Source organism: Stegodyphus dumicola, chromosome 5 (genome assembly GCF_044657685.1).
Source record: "Stegodyphus dumicola isolate Sdum_Otavi_A_Nest chromosome 5, ASM4465768v1".
NCBI classification, from domain to species: Eukaryota; Metazoa; Arthropoda; class Arachnida; order Araneae; family Eresidae; genus Stegodyphus; species Stegodyphus dumicola.
This window is the reverse complement of record NC_140772.1, coordinates 189,738,624-189,756,305: the sequence shown is the minus strand read 5'-3', so window position 1 is coordinate 189,756,305 and position 17,682 is coordinate 189,738,624. Positions and strand designations below refer to the sequence as shown.

Below are 17,682 nucleotides of genomic sequence, written 5' to 3'. Positions count from 1 at the left end.
TTAGGTTTCATAATTCACTTTTATAAATTCTACATTATTTTGGAACTGAAGTAGGTCACTTGAAATTATGAAATGGGCTCTTCGGTGACTCTTGGGTCATAGGTTGCCAAGGCCTGCTTTAACCCTTCGCGGACGGCGCCCGCGATTTCCACGGGATACGAAATCCGTCTCGTAATACGGGAGTGAAAATAGCGTCCGTAAGTTAATTTCTCTTATTTTCAGTATGGATCCCGATTTTTCTCCTTTAGGCTAAGAATATATTAATATTCATATTTTACGTTTCGTTTTACACCTAGATGGCACTGCAGGTTTATAGCATTGTAAGAGAGTAATATTGTTTACAATTTACATATTTTCATTCCATGCACGCTAAAAATCGCGTGAGCCGTATTGTATGTTTTTAAAATTTAAAAACAAATTACTAAAATTTCTGCATTATACTAATTTTGTTTATAAAGTTGTGAATAGTAATAGAACTTTTTGTATCAATTTAATGTTATGTGATCCCATTCTTTTATACGTTTTTCAGTTTTTCCAAGCGAACAATATTATGATCAAAATAACAATAAGCATTTTCGACTGTTTCAAAGAAGCTAAATTTAGATTATATTTCGCACAATGAACAAAAAAACGCATGTCCGGTTTTCCCTGTTATACGTTGTTACACACCATTGTATGCCTCATTCGTTACTGCTGAACCATCATATCTTTGCCCACGACATTTTGTTAAATCAAAACTTTTCTCGTGCAGCAGTTTCAGAATTTTTTTCCCCCAAGGCCCTTTGATAAACTGAACCTTTTATTTTATAAAAGACATAAAAACTCCAAAAATGTTTAACTCAGCAAGTTTCCTGTTTCGTAGTTCATTTTTTTTACGTATCTATAAACTTTCCTCAGTTAGTCAACTTTAGGGGCATCTCGTATTATACCGCAAATTAGTGAAAACATGGGGCACTTTGAAGTTCCCGACTGAGGTTACTTTTAATAATTTTAGATGTTAAGAAGTTGACAAGTTCATTTTAGGACTTCTGAACTTAAGTATCTCATAGCACTATGCGGCAAAGGGATTGATTAATCATCGATGCTTTCGCTGGCATCTTTCTTCATTTAATTAGAAATAAACGTTATTTCTTTTCTAGCCCGTAAAACTTATCTGCTACAAAAGTGAAAATATAAATGTTGTGAGTTAAATTTTTCAATTTTTAACAGTACAATCTCTGATATAAAAGAATCGATGAAACGATGTATATTTTTACATAGTGCACGATGAATATATAGATAATGTTTAGTTAGTTTGTGTTATGTATGTGCGCTGTAACATGTAGCATTAAAGATTAAAGTACTCACTTGTGAGGAGCGAGAAGTGCATCTCTAAATTTGGCATAAAATCTTTTCTCTTGGTGCAGTGATGCAACTGTTCTAATGCTTTCAAGTGCTTCTATTGCAACCTGAAAATGCAACGTAAATAAAATTATTTCAGAGTTTATTTAACTGCAGTAATGAATTCCTTTGTTTAAATACATTCCAACAAAAGGTCACAACAAATACACAGATTTAAATTTATCATAGCTGAAAAGAAACTTCAACTAAGATGGATATGAATTTAGATCTTTTACTTGTAAATTTGAATGTTAGTAGTTGTAGCTCTCAGAGAACACGCACATACTCAGAACGCTTTTTAAGCCCTGCAATGTGCGTGTATCTCTCGATTATGTTTTTTATGATTCTTTTATGATTCAACTGGTTCCAGCATCCATTGGACCGGTTCGACATAACACCTGGCTGATGGAATCTAAATTTGTTTACCTCTTTCACATAATAATTCGTTTTTTTTCATCTAACTGAACTGGTGGAATTATCCTCGAATTCGATATAGAGGCAACGTTAAAAACTGTAGCGATTCATACAATTGCATTCTATTCACAATAATCCTTACTTTATTTTTGATATTCGTATTTTTGAATGTTCTTTTTTGGCTGCTTTGTATCTCTGTCTAGATACTGATCATGATTACTTAAGCATTTGTGTACTTTGTCCTGAACTTATTTCAGGCAAATTTTGATTAATTTCATCCGATTTCTTAGGTCGTCTCGACATTTTATTTTCAATAGATGTTTAAATGAATACCGAAAGAATGAAATACGGTTCAGATGCTCTGCATTCAATTTCACATGATACCGCGTCTGAGGCTCTTATAAAATTTAAGAGAAATGGTGTCGATAATAACTAGCGGAAGGATTAAGAGAAAAACTTGGAATTAAAAGCAGATAGAATAGAGTGAAAACCGTACCATCAAGGTGATAGATTTAAAGGAAAAGCATCTTTAATCTCATCCATTTCCCTTGACATTTTCCTTTTTAAAATTTGTAAAGAAAGCATACAATTAAAAGGTCTGTATGAAATCTTATATTTGCACCTAGGCTTTTAACGTACAATAGAGAACTTTCAATTCAGGAAGTTGGATCCGACCGGAAGAATGTGCAGTTCATGAAATTATTTAAAACTAGTATTGATTGTATATAAATTTCAAGGCTTCTCATTGAAACCTTTTAAAGTGTGAACCAACAGTACCCTTTCTCTCGTCCTCTCTCTCTCTCTCTATATATATATATATATATATATATATTACTAATGGAGTGAACTTGAAGTATTAAGATTCATTTATTTGTAGTGCTAACTTTATTGTGAATACTAGTATCCCAGTGTCCTGGGAGATTTAGTCTCCGGTAAAAGTTGATGAGGATAGGCGGAAATACAAGGTGTATTGTCCCGAAAGTAATACAAGGAAACACAAGGTGTGCTATCCCGAAAGTAATGTGCCCATTACTTTAAAGAAATTTATTGAACCGATTAGTACAATTACTCAATATTCTTCGAAATACATCCGTCCTGCTTTAACACACTTGTTCATCTCGATTCCCATGCTTTATATGCGTCCTGGAAGTCCATCGCAGGGATGTCCTTTAGTAACCTGGTCGTAGCCGCGTTGATGTTCTCCAGGTTCCCCAAATGCTGTCCTTTGAGGAATTTGTTAATCTTCGGGAAGAAACACAAGTCGGGCAGGGAGAAATCAGGACTGAAGCAACCCAAAAGTCTCCGACGGTGTTTTCTCAAGTTTGAAACAAAACTTTGTGTATCGCTGCTCGAGAGTTTTTTCCATCTTGATTTTGACCGAGCACTCACACAAGTGTTCACTGAAATAGGCACTGTGACTCTCCAGGCGCTCGGAGCCGACTGGTGTTGTTCTCCCAAGACACCACCCACCCTTTCGTGTGAGCGGCAACGCTGTGCGACGGATAGTCGCGGCCGAAGAAAATGTGGCGCAGTACTTTCGGGACAGACCTTGTACATCTTCAAATTCCGTGCGAATAACCTTCTTCCAAATGCTCAACATAAATGCGAGGGTAGGTTGTCATCTCATTATCTTTCCCCCGACAGTTCATTATATATAATCATACGTTACAATAGGATTTTGTGAGCTCAGTAAATACACTGCACAATTTTCTCCTACCTTAGATCCTTTTGAAACTTATAGCTGTAACCCATTACCAGTAACAAAAATCTCCAAATTTTACTTACATAGCTTTATTAGAAGCTTGCTTTTCTCCCTAACCTGAATAATAAGGGGCAATGTATAATACAGAAATAAAAAAAAATACTGAAAAATTTAACGTTATCAGAACTTACTTTAATTGCACATATATACCCCTCTTCCGAAGAAGTGTGCTCCAAGCAATTTTCCCTGGTAGATTTTCATACGGCAAAATAAGCGAAAACAAGTGGCAAAAACGCAAGAGGAAATTTGATGTTACCAGTTATTTGCGTTTTTTTTTTTTTTTTTTTTTTTTTGCAAAACTCTTTAAAACCTAACTGTTTTTATCAAGATGTTAAAAGTTGCGTTTTTTTAAAGCTATTCTGTGAATGAGCATATATCACCCGAAAACATTTGTTATTTTAGGCAAATCACTTTTTGCAAGTGCTGTTTAACAAACTTATAAATACTTAAATATATTTTAAAAAGCTAAAGAAATTTCTTAAAAAGAAATTTATTTTTAGCCAAATTTCTCTTTTATAATACATTCGTCTATCATGAATTTTTATAAACTCGTATTTCAATACACTGAAATTCGAATTTACTTTATAATACACAAACTTAATCGCAATGCTATTCGAAGTATTTCATAACTTCTAAAGACTTGTTTTCAATGATTTTCTGAAATATACTATAGTCTATTACTTTAAAATAGGCACCTGAAGGTCGTAGCGACCCTCCCATCATTTACGAATCGTAATGTGTGTAGTCATCGCCACACAGAAGAAAAAAGTCGATTTTAGCATATTTAGAGGATTCAATATTTTTCCCGCAGCGGTCGTTACCATTGTTATGAGGCATGATTTTTGAGGGTGAGAAGCCTTGAAGTGCCTATTTTAAAATAACAGGTTTCAGTAATGTTGTTATTAATGCAGATATTAATTCCGTAGGCTATTCGAATCAGAAAAAAAAATATCTATTTCAAAAAATTTTCACAGAAATGTGTTTAATACCTTTGAAGCGTCTTCGAATCCTGTTTTCTCGCTGGCCATGTGACCATTTACAATACGAATTACAGTAATTTCAAAAAAATGTTTACAGAAGTGTGTTTAATACCTTTGAAGCATCTTCGAATCCTGTTTTCTCGCTGGCCATGTGACCACTTACAATACGGCTTTCAAAATATGTAGCTAATAGTACAAAGGGGATGAAAGATAAAACCACTAAACCAATTTTGTAGTTGTACCACATTCCCAGTGTTATAGCTACGATGAGAGTTGATATGGCTTGAAGAAGAGTGGAAATCCTCGAACCTGTTGCCTGTGTAATAATAAAACATTAATTAAATGCAAGTCAAAATTACAGATTTTTATTAGCGCAAAAATCGTATGACAATTTGGAATGAATGCTTAGTTTAATGCTTATTTAGTTTTTGTATTTTTTCTTAAAATGTGTGAAAGCAAGAAACAACGCTAAAAACAGGAAAATAAAGGAAAGGCGCACAATTTTCTCTTTAAAATCATTTGAATATACGAAAGCAGAATATAAGCAAGAATGCAGCATAAAATCAAATAAATAACAAATTTTACATCATTGCATTTTTTATACGTCAATAAATGTATTGCGTGAGTCCATGTAACAGTTGAAGTTCTTCAGATACTAACTTTATGAAATCGAAAACTATGTACCAGTTACCATTATTATATTTAAATTGAATGGAAAGAAAAGAAAAATATTAATTGAGAATAATAAGGGAGTTCAATTTTTTTCATTACGCATAGTACCAAAACATTTCATAGATATGATATGCACGCATACTCTAAAGTGAAACGAAGAATGTTGTACACACTTATGGGTCTCAAAAGAAACAATCTGAACAATATTTTACGCGATATAAATATTAGAAGTAATTAAAATATTAAATTATACTCGATATATTATGTCAAACTCGGATATTCTTATTTTAAAATTTATTTAGAAATTTAGAACTTACCCCTTGAACACTCGAAGCATCAGAAGTTAACCTGACGCATAAAGAGCCAACACTGTTTTTTGGATGATCAAAGAAAGCTATATCCTGCGGAAAAATGGCAAAATTATGTCATTTATTTAGAAGTTCAGCACTAAGATATTTCACTTCAAATTTTCAAGCAAAATGTAAAAAAGTTAAACACAGAGCTCCGTTTATTTCCACAGTAAAAGGTTTTAAAAAACAATGTAAGAAAGGGTTATATTCTATAGTTTTAGAAGGGTATTTAAGGAACCAAAGAGAACGTATAAGATCGAAATTTGTTGCTTTACAGTCGTGATTATGAAAATTTAAGTTTATTAGTTACGTATCATTCTAAAGTATCTTGATCAAACCGGTGAACAAGCAAAGGTTTATATATTATCTTGTGTAGACATTAGGTTACTTTTGAAACAGGAAGAAGTGAAAAATGAGCAACGCCCTCGCCGGGAATCAAACAACGGACCTCTGGAATACGCGCCCAGCGTAAAGATCACTACACTACGAAGGATGCTAAGAAGGTGGGAGAAATACCTTAGAATCTGACCACGCATAGCCCGATTCTATCTCTACTAACACATTTAGACCCAAATGGCAAGAATACCAGCCAGAAAAAACGCATATAAAACATAAGTTTGGGAAATACACAGAATGTGAAACGATATCTGTAGTTGAAATTATTCATATTTCGCCTATAATTCTTCGAAATCCCATTTCTTGAATGTATTTATACAACTGCCGTTTTTTTCCTCTCATATTCGTGATATTTAATGTAAGTATTTAGGTACTCGGTTTTAGAAATTAACTGTAGCAAACTGTGCATGCATGTTTAGGCTCACAATCGCTCTGTTCGTAGAATAGAGAGAGGATATATTCTGAGAATAAAGCTTAAAACAATATCATATTATAAATAAGAAAGTTATTTTTTGCTGTGCACTTGATTTAATAAGTGGGTGGATTATAATCTAAGCTTTTCAGGAGCATAAAACTTATAGAAAAAAGTGTAAAATACAGATCTCGGGTAAATAGACGAAACCATATGCATTTTTAAACTGTTATTTTTATAAACGTAACAGCAAGTTATAATTAACACTGACTTTAATTTTTAAATATATAACTAAGATATGCATGGATATTTGGCTCTCGACGAGATTTGCCTAGCTCAGATAATTTTACACTGTAAAGTATATTCTACTTTTATAACAGTTATTTGAAGTTTATAAACTTTCCTATCTCTTCTAGCTTCAGCTTACCATTCCTTAGCAGAATGAGTTTATAGACTCACGTTAAATGCAAAAGAGAAGTAGAAAGTATTTAAGTCAAAGTTCCACTGACTTCGAGAGAGAGGGTTAGGATTCCTGAACAGCGTTTGCCTTTTAGCCACACTCTCTAACTGTTACTACGCTAGGCCGTATTAGCTTCGCTAGCTAGTTTAATATTACGGGTCAACTAGCTTAGAATTGTGTTAGCTTCGGTTAAGTCTCTTTAGTTAGTTCTTATTTCTCACATTTTAAGTAAAACCCAAGTGGAGTTCTAGGCGCTGTGAAAGGGACCGACTGTATATCTTTACTTGGAGCAAATAAAAGATAATTATCCCTTCTTGAGTTCATGTTTTTGTTCTTGGATATCAGCGATTATTCCCTTAGCTGCTCAATAGGTTCCTCAGGACTTAGTTTAGTAGAATAAAAGGGAGAAACACTACAACATATTCGAAAATAATTAAAATCAGCCATTTTATTTGTGATACTGAATAATTCAAAAGCAGGATTTAAGAGAAACAAAAAATGCATACGTATTTTAAAATATGTCAACTTACTTGAGTGATTATATTGGCAAACACCATTTGTCTCAATCTGCAAGTCAATTTTTCTCCAGCAATAGAAAACATGAATATCTAATAAAATAATTTTTTTATTGTTTAAAAATCTAAACTCGAAATTTAAATTAAGTGAAAAGTACAAAAATATCTTTTCAGACTATAGTTTTCGTTAACAAATGCAAACATTTTGGTACAAAATAATGGGAAAAATGTATTAAACCTGTAACATATAAATAAAAGAGTTGAAACATGTGTATACATAAACAGCCAAAATTACCTACCTGAAGGAAAGAGAATACACCAGATGTTATAGCCATTAGTAAAAATAGAAGACAAAAGAAATCTCTTTGCTCAGGAATTTCGTCAATAGGTAACGCTAGTACCTAATAAAAGTATATAAATTTTTTAAAATCTTGATATATACGTGTGCTGTAAATACATTTATATACTTTTTTCAAAGGCGATAACATGTTAAATAATCTATTAGAAAATAGATAATTATTTATGTATATATACATATATATATATATATACAGTGTGTATGTACCGTAAATGTTGCGACAAACTTCTAGAGGAGGTAGAGCACGTCATCAGGATTAAGAATTGCATAGGAAACCATGTCTGAAATGTCAGGGGTAAGTGGTACACCCTGTATATATATTTACCGTATACCCTGTATATATATATATATATTGCTTCTGACTTATTGCTCGCTTTGTAATATATATATATATATATTTAGAGATAATATATGAAAAATCTTTTCTAATATATATATATATATATATATATATATTATATACTAGCGGAAGTTTCCGATGCCAGTTAAGTTAGATCCAGAGTAGTGTATTATTTTACTCATGATATCATTTGACAATTCGTATAAAAGCATATTGAACGTCATAAGGAATATGATGCGTCATTGTAATTTAAAAAATTGCAAAAAGAAAAAAGTAATTTTTAATTCATGTACCACAACTGACTACGCAATCATAGAATCTTATGGTATATATACCCATACGATATATATATACCATATGATAACAAATATGAAAATATAACAAATACAGCCAGCATTAGCAGATCCATAATTGAATTTCGACCAGAACGTAGTTGTTTCTTTATATCTCATGTTCTCAAAAGTCTTAACAGTCAAAGAAATACCACTTGAAATCTATTATTTTGAAAATCCTTCAATTAATTTGGAAAATGTGACAAGGATAAAAAATGAAATTTAAAGTTTGAATTATACAAGCCCTTCTATCTCTATGAATATGCACACAACAGCATATTTTTTAACGAATTGCAACACAGAAAAAACTAGACTAGAAGAGAAACACGCTAATGTGACAATCAAAACCGTAAAAAACAACCTTATATTTAGCGTAGGTATAATGAAACACTCAATCGATAGGAATCACAGAAACACGTGGTGCTGCCACGTGTTTCTGTGATTCCTATTTTCTTCTTTCTATGTATTTCTTTCTCCTGATGAGGAGGGACCTTTAGCTGCCCTCGAAATCGATTGAGTGTTTCATTATACCTACGCTAAATATAAGGTTGTTTTTTACGGTTTTGACAGAAAAAACTATTTACTTAAATTTCAATTTTCTATAAAATTTAAAAATTTGTAGACACGCTGTATATAGAAACTAAATGCTCACAAACATATCACAACACAGCAAATTTTCACAGCAAACAGCTCACAACGTTTCAAAAAGAAATTAGGTATATATAATATATTTACCAGAAACTTGTAATACTTTTCTTTAAAACAGTATGCACTTAAAGGATAGTGGAAGACGTGTCCATTTAAAATAAAGCATACTTACTCCAAGTATATTGCCAAAGATCACGCCAAACAGAGGGAAGTGTAGTCCCATGAGTATAGCAGATATACCTCCAACTACAGCATAGGGCCATTCTGGCGCTGACACTTTCAGAAGACGCATTTGAGATGGAGAAGCCTTTTCATTTTCTTCGTCTTCTCCCTATAGCAGATTATTATTAAAAAAATTAAATGCACGTCAGGCACACTATTTTAAAATATTGAAAACAACATTGGTAAATTTGAGAGGAGTTGATACATGCATATTTTGAATAAGTTGTATTTCAGATTTCCACTTAACTGATCCATAATATCCTTTACCAAATGTTTTATTTATTAATCGCTTCAAATGATTTCCGGCAATATAAAAGTCTTTGATATAAAGATTGTAATACGATGAAGATAATATCATGCGCAGGGTACAAGTCATCGAAAGCAGCTTCTTACTTTGATACAAAAATCATAATTAGATGAAGATATTTTCATGCACAGAGTACAAGTCATCAAAAATTTCTTTTAATATAACAGCGCTAAAAATGTCCCACATCTTCGTTTCCTTCTTACAAATAAACTTGTTATAAAAATACATCCAAAATAATAACATTTTAATTAAATTACTTTTTGACGCGTATCGAATTTGACATCTTGTTAAGCATAAAGATCCGATGGCTGTTTTCATAACTCGGAATTAATCTAGGGATAAATAAAACGTTGTTAATATGGATCCTGTGGTGTAGTACTGAGTAAATTAAACTTACCAGTAACGCGATATCTTTCTTAACTTCAACTGAAAACTTTCGGCGATCACTTCCACTTCCAGCTGATATTTGTCTATCGTAACCACTGGTAGCTGATGTTTGCCGATCAAGACGACTGCTTTGACGCGATACTTGGCGTTCATACGCAGGGAGTGCTTCATCTGAAGCGTTTGAACCTCCACTGAGAACACTTATTCTTCTTTCAAGCTCGGGCAGGTCTTCTATTTCATCTATTTTTTCATCCTCTTCTTCTTCAGCTTCATTTGTCTGTTCGAAAACAGAATAAAAATTAAATTTCAGAGCTAGATTAGTTCTAATAGGTCATGTCACATCAACTAACATCTGAATTGGTAATTACTCAGCTGAATGCGCAGTTGACTACATATAAACGCTACCTTACTCGTACATCTTAACTTGAATAGCACAATAACCAAAAAGAAAAAAATATTATATAAATTTTTTAATAATGAGTATCAATGACTATTTTAAATAAAGTAATCAAATAAATTATGCAATCCATTTCTTTACAAAAGCACAAATAAATATTTATAAATATTTATGACAGCTAATGTTAGTTATTTGACAATAACTAACTGCTTACAAAGCTAACAAGACTCATACCGTGTTGGAGAGATTCCGATCAAATTATTAACGCTGAAATTAGATCAGCTTATTCCTAAATATTAATTCAAAGACATATGGCTACAAATCACAACTGAATGCGATTACAAACTCAGTGCTGTGTGAGCCAAACACTGAGTCATGAAACTTTTATTGTGGCATGGAGCAGATTGTAATCTCCACTTCCAAATTTAAGGATCGTTGTGATTTACTGTTTCGCTGTTAGCTTTCAAATATAAAGCAGGAAAGAAAGGGATCAGTAGTTGAAGACTGTAGAAATTTAGGAGTTTAATATGAAAGCAGAATAAGAGTTTTATTTACGCTTAAATGGAAAAAAAAAACCTGCAACGTCAAAATTCTGGACTGTTATTTATATTTATAAAATTAAAGACCAACTATTTTACAGCGGACTTTACCGTTTAATAAATAAAAATATTAACGGCAATTCGAATTGATAAAATTACATTTATTTATTTATTTATTTTGCTAAGCTATTTATTTATTTATTTTGCTAAATTATTTATTTATTTATTTATTTTACTAAAATTATAAGATCTATCTCTCCTGTTCCGCCGATCACACGGTATAGTGGTTAGGAAGCCTGACTGCGATAAGGGCGTGGGCTCGAATCCTGGAGAAGGCATGGTTGTAACTGTCCGTCCCTTCATAGGAAGCGATGGTGGCCCACCTATTAGGTGCCTAAATAATAAAGAGACCACAACATCTGGCCTTGTATAGATTAATTGGACTGTGTGTTACACTGTAACTGTTCACAATCTGCAATTGAAAAAAAAACTCTCCTGTTCCACATAAACTAATCTAGATCCTACAAATGGACTTCGCGAATTCTCGTACAGGTGTGAAGTAATTGCCAGCACAGAAGAAGGGTGAAAATAACCCTTTATTATTTCCAACTCTGAATAGAAGGCAAGTACTTCGTGCTTTACAATAACACAAACAACTTAAACGTGGAACTTAAACGTAGAATAGTGCGGGATTAGTACGTTAAGTCACGGCTAGCTTAGTCTGACTCAACAAACCTAACAGGCGTGACAATTATTCGAAATGGCCATGGTGCGTATTAACGTAACAGCAAGATCATAAACGAAACGTGCGCTGGCTAGTGAAAGCACGCTCTGAATAAACTCCAAAATTCACCAGTTTAAATTTACATCCTGGCGAGGAAACGCGACAAGAAGTTGAGGAGTTCAGAAATGATGACAATAATTTGAATAATAGGTTAAATAACTAAGAGAAACCCCACAAAATAAGACTTTAGAAAATGATTTTTAAAATCTCAGCGTTTAGTTTTTATTTCCTTTTTTGAAAGTAAAATATTAAAGAGAACATTATCATTTAAATAAAATTAAAAAATAGAGAGAGAATATCGGAATCTCTTGCTATTATTTACTCATTGTCATTAGATTATGTTTTTAACTCAGCGGACACTGAAGTATAACAGCAGTATACACAAGAAACAGAGCTAGAAATTTGCAATCGATTTATTTTATAATGCTATAAATTTATTTTATTTATTATTCCAATTGTATAAAATGACGAAATTCTTTTTTAAAAAATATATAATTATTTTTAAATCATTCATTTGTTACACTGATGAGCAATTGACCTTTTGGGTGTGGAAGGCAAATAAAAGATAAATAAAGGAGATAAATTTCCTTCTGTCTGCAATAGTTTTTAGTATTTATCTCTTCGGGTGAGACTAAGAAAAAAAGTCCTTCCAGTGAAAATAACAACATTTTTCCTGGATGATGAAAACTAAATTTCGAATTCCAATTCCTTTTTACTGAAGTCTAATTATGCTTATTCAGTTATCATTAATAATCTTTATAACTTTAACGGAAAGGATAGAAACTTATGAAAACTGCTAGCTAATTCGGTTTTAATAGTACAATTTATTTAACATTCCGTCACTGTGATATTTATACATATTAGCTGAGCTAAAGTGAAAATTAAGACTCGTTAACCTCGCCATAGAAAGCTACCTATACAATGTTTAATATTGATTCAAAACATTAACATTGTATAATGTTTAAAATATTAATTAAAACTAAAAATTTCTATTTGTAGATTAAAAGCACGTAGTTTCGAAAACTTTTCTGATCTATTTCAATAAAAATTTCATTGTTACTGATGTCAGAAATTTCATTTTTGCTGCAGTAAGTTAGTTTGTTCCAGTTCGTAAGTAAACAGTCTGCATGGGAACAACAACAACAAAAAAAAAAAAAAAAAAAAAAAAAAAACATTGCTTAGTCAATATTCTTTTTTCCACTCTATCTTAACAAGCAGATCAGCTTCGCACACATTGAGTTACTTTCCGTTTTCTGAAGAGAATCGGTGGGTGTCTAAGGAAAATGTGAAAGAGGTGGTTAATTAAATTTAATTCATTAGTTAAAATAAAAACTTATAATATAGCTTTGGTTAGGATTGTTTCTTGAAATACACTTAGTTTTTTTCCTTTGGTAAATATTCAAATTATTTTCCTTATTACACATGTAGTTTGACCTTCGGAATCAAAGCCAAAACATTTTCTTTAAGTTCAATGCATTTCATTTAAGATGGAGTGTGCCTTTTACAAACGTATATTATTAGTTAAGCAATATTGTTAATTACATACGAAAAATACAAACTATAGTTTTCCTCTGTGATTTCAGAACACGAAAAAGCTGGAAAACTGGAAAAAAACTGGAAGTACCAACTGCTAGCTATGTTAAATATGAATAGCGAAGAAGATTGATTGCTAAAATATTTTTCAAGGTTTTCCATTTACGTATTTTTGATAAAGATATGTTATGCCCTTGGTTGCAGATAAAACGCCGTATTGAGGACTTCTTTTATCTCTCACCTTTGGATGGGATTATTCAGATTCGTTACAACGCATGCAGTTTTTTCTTCTTTTTAAGGCTGCAACAATTTTTTATACATGTCATTTTTTGGACAATATCATCTGCAACAATGGATCATTATTGTGATAGGTTAACTGAGTATTAATCGCCAGCTATTATTCTTCATAAAAATGCACAGGAGAACTTCTGTATGTAAACCTCTAAGATCGCAACCCATCCGGATAATTAGTTCGTCTTTTTTATGTCGGCCAAATATACATTTACTATAATGTATATGAAATAATTTTATTCTTTTGTTTACTGTATTTAGTTTCAACAAAGGTTATACGTTTAGAGAAAATACATATTTTTATTTTTATAGAACTAAAGATACTTTTTTCGTCAAAAATTAACGCGTGAAATTACTACTACTTTTTGCCTACAGCAAAACATTTAACAATTAAGCCATTTAATACAGAATTCTGTGAAAGAAATGTTCCTTGAGTATTAAGTAGAATCAGCATAGTTTTATCATGTTATTGCCATTCGAGAAGATGTAAATATTCAAATTATTTTCCTTATTACACATGTGGCTTGACTATCCCTCCACAAAACCTCACAAAAAAATTCTGAGAGGAATGTTTTTAATGCTTCAGAATTTTTCTGTTAAAATTTAAACTCAAATTACGAAATTAAAATTTACACTTTTAAATTTTAACTTATTTTTGTTGCACTCCACTGTTTGAATTCATTAGAAGAGCCGAAATTAGATACGTATGTGCTTAATACAGAAATACATTGTGAATGTTTTTCTTTATCAACTTGGTAAATTTCAGATTTATTAATAAACTTCATATCTCTATATGGTAAACTCTTACAAATGTTAAACAGGTTTCAACACATAGTTAAACTATAGTATGTAAATCAATGAATGTGTATAAATATTATTATTATTATAAAGCTTCCATATCCACAAAGTTATCGTCATCTATGATTTGTAGGTGGCTTTATATTTTACCACGATATTTTGTTTCAAAGTTCAAAATTGTAATGTTCTTTTATTGTTTTATTTACTACCACTATGTTTTAGGATTGAGATATTTCCTCCTTACTTCCTTCTCTCACACCATGTTTTGTACGACGAGCATTCTCCTTATGTTATCTTCGCGACTTTTTCGCGATGTTTTCAATGGGCACCCACCTAGCGGCAAAATTTGAATATTCTTATTATAACATTGAAATTATAAGAGATACAGAAAACATTCATAGCATGTCTACATTAAGAAAAATGATATTTAGAAGGAATAAATGGTATCAGTAAAATGAGGATCAGAATCAAGGATTCAAAAATTTAATATTTCCAGCTCTCTTTTTGCGTCATTTATTTCTGAAAAATATCATTCGTGATTAATTTAGTGATGGTCAATAACTTTTTAATTTACATATGTGTCATATCATGCCTGTCATTATTTTTGGCAGAAAGTGCTCAAGGTGACCTTTTGCTAGAAATACTTATCCATCTCATCTTGTATCGCATAGTCACATAATTATAACAATAGTTTCCTTCACAGTTCTGGCTATCTTTCTTCAAAAATTCTATAAGTCATATTAAAAGTTACAAAGCACCTTGAACTTAAATAACATAATTTATCATGCGCAGACATGCATGTTTAAAAGCACAATAAATAAATAAAGTTAAAGGATGTATTTTTTAATTTCGAAGTTTGTTTCATCTCACAAAACCTTGTAATTTACCTGCGTTTGAACAAGCTCATAATAAATTCCTTTCATCATCATTAACTCATCATGAGTTCCTAGTTCCTTAACAACTCCTTCTGCTATCACAACTATCTTATCAGCAGTTCTGATGGTAGAAAGACGATGAGCTACTATTATTGTTGTGCGTCCCAATCTAGCCTACAGAAGAAAACAACGATTAGGATTCGGAAAGTTAACATTTCATTGCATTTTGGTTTCTAATATACATCAAAAATAAAAAAAAAACCTCGTCAAGAGCTGCCTGCACAACGGATTCACTCTCTGTGTCCAACGCAGAAGTAGCTTCATCTAGTAATAATATTTTGGGATTTTTTATGAGAGCTCGTGCAATAGCTATTCTTTGCTTTTGACCTCCGCTCAGTTGTGTTCCTCTTTCACCGACCAATGTATTATACTTCTGAAAAACGTATAAGCAAAAACATATATTTATTGTATTCATTGATTTATAATTAGTTAATTTCTAAGACGAGCATTTTAAAACTTACTTGGCTTCAGCTGCGTTTCAATTATGCTAGAACTGAAGACAAGTATTGCGTTAATCTACTTAAATATTGTATAAACTTTAAAATGCTGGAATTAGGTATTGATTCTTTCTCCAGAAATTATTTTTTTAAGTATTCTACCACCTACATTAGATCCCAAGTTACAAATATTTCGTAAGTAAAACTGAAAGGTTAAAATTTTGTGACAGCTTCATTTATTTTATATATTTTATAAAATTTCAAAAAAACTCTGCATTTTTAATATTTATAATGACAGACATATAGAAAAGGAAAATAAAAGGTAATGACATAGCATTTAATTTTTTTGCTAATAGTAAATAACTCGTAATTTAGTCTAAGAGATTATTCACTTTATAATACTGGGTGTCTTCAAATTATTGGCGGAATTTAAAGCAAAATAATTTCAATCCAATTAATTAATATATGAAAACTACAATTACGAATCCATAGATAGAAAGAGCCAACGATCACGTTCGCAAATACGCGCTGCAAAGTTTCCATTGAGCACATCTTTTCTTATACGACTTATTATATGATGAAATATAATAATGTAATCATATTCTTGCCACAACCTAGCCTATATATCTGGCGTAATGGTTTCTATAGTACCAGTGATCTTGGTTTTCAGTTCAAGCAGACTTATGGAAAGGAGAAAATATCAATTCTAAATGCAGGCTGTATAAATGTTGATGTCTGTAACTTCTCGAACAATAACATGCTAAATGCCCCCTGTTGGGAGGTAGCCCTGCTATCTCTTATAGTGATATTATAGTGCTTTAAGAATACGAAAATAAAATATTTACAATAATTAAGTAATAAGGTATTTCTCTCGCCTCCTTAGAACGCTTTCGTGGTGTAATGGCCAGCACACTCGGCGCGTATTCGAGATGTCTGTGGTTCGAGTCCGGCGAGGGCATTGCGAATTTTTCATGTCTCCTGCTTCGAATTAATCTAATGACACTAGAAAATTTAAAATAGTTATTTAATATGAGACATTCATATGCTTACGTACTAAAGGAAGAGCTTCAATAAAATTGTGTGCATTTGCTATTTTAGCCGCCTGAATGATTTCTTCGTCTGTAGCATCGAAGTTTCCATATCTAATATTCTCTGCTATAGTAGTAGAAAACAAAACAGGTTCTTGACCAACCAAGCCTATATGATCCCTCAACCAACCGACGTTCAAATCTTTCACATTGCATCCATCCAGTTCAACCTAAGGAGAAAATTAATAAATATCACTTACACTAACTTGAAAAGAACGTTAATGTATGGAAGTATTCGTTAATCTGTCGAAATATTCAATTGCGCTAGGGAATGTATTAATTTAAAAGAATAAATTAAGGCCGAATTTCAGTTTATCGAATAAAAATCGGTCTGAACTATTACTTATTATTCGTTTCGAAATGGTAATAAATCTTCCTTTGGCGATTTTATTCGTTGATCTTGCCCTTATAGCCATAGATTTGGCTTGTAATCACTAAACTAAGATCTATTTCTCATTAAAATATTTTGAACTGACTACGTCTAATAAATTATTTACTACAAATCTGAATATCAGAATAAATATGAGCGTTATTACAAATACGAACAGTTCTAAACATGTACAAAATTTATAAATACAACTCTTAGTATTGGATACTAGGTATCAGAAATTCAAACTATCCGGAAAGTTTTCTCATCTTTCAAGGTCAAGTAAAGTTAAATTTGTGACTAATTTATTCACTTGTCTTTAATCTTTATATTGATCTAAATAATATAAAACAGTATGCGTTTAAGCAATTATAATATTAATGTGTTTGAAAAATAGGTCAGCTTATAGTATTATTATGTTAATAATAAATAAATAATTCATTTAATTTCACTGAAGCAAAAATAAGACTAGATCATTATTTGCTTTACCGGCTACGAAATAAAAAACTAATGTTACTGCTTTATTTTATCTGAAACGGGTAGTGTATTTAAGATAATGTTTTCTGCAGTTTGTCCGG

At 31.7% G+C, this 17,682-nt stretch overlaps 1 protein-coding gene and 1 long non-coding RNA gene across 6 annotated transcripts in view; one reads left to right on the top strand and one right to left on the bottom strand.

Moving 5' to 3' along the window:
* Positions 1–17,682, top strand: part of LOC146997368 (uncharacterized) — a 369,770-nt gene that overhangs the window by 192,482 nt on the left and 159,606 nt on the right. The window lies entirely within an intron of this gene.
* Positions 1–17,682, bottom strand: part of LOC118200599 (ATP-dependent translocase ABCB1-like) — a 123,794-nt gene that overhangs the window by 17,335 nt on the left and 88,777 nt on the right. For all 3 annotated transcript variants that reach the window (XM_035372560.2, XM_035372561.2, XM_085817494.1), the window contains exons 11-20: positions 16,704–16,907; positions 15,415–15,585; positions 15,165–15,326; positions 9,946–10,212; positions 9,192–9,350; positions 7,641–7,742; positions 7,357–7,434; positions 5,526–5,609; positions 4,649–4,852; positions 1,348–1,448 (exon numbers count right to left, since the gene is read on the bottom strand). In XM_035372560.2, coding sequence (XP_035228451.2) covers positions 1,348–1,448; positions 4,649–4,852; positions 5,526–5,609; positions 7,357–7,434; positions 7,641–7,742; positions 9,192–9,350; positions 9,946–10,212; positions 15,165–15,326; positions 15,415–15,585; positions 16,704–16,907 — 1,532 coding nt within the window. The remainder of the gene's footprint in view (positions 1–1,347; positions 1,449–4,648; positions 4,853–5,525; positions 5,610–7,356; positions 7,435–7,640; positions 7,743–9,191; positions 9,351–9,945; positions 10,213–15,164; positions 15,327–15,414; positions 15,586–16,703; positions 16,908–17,682) is intronic.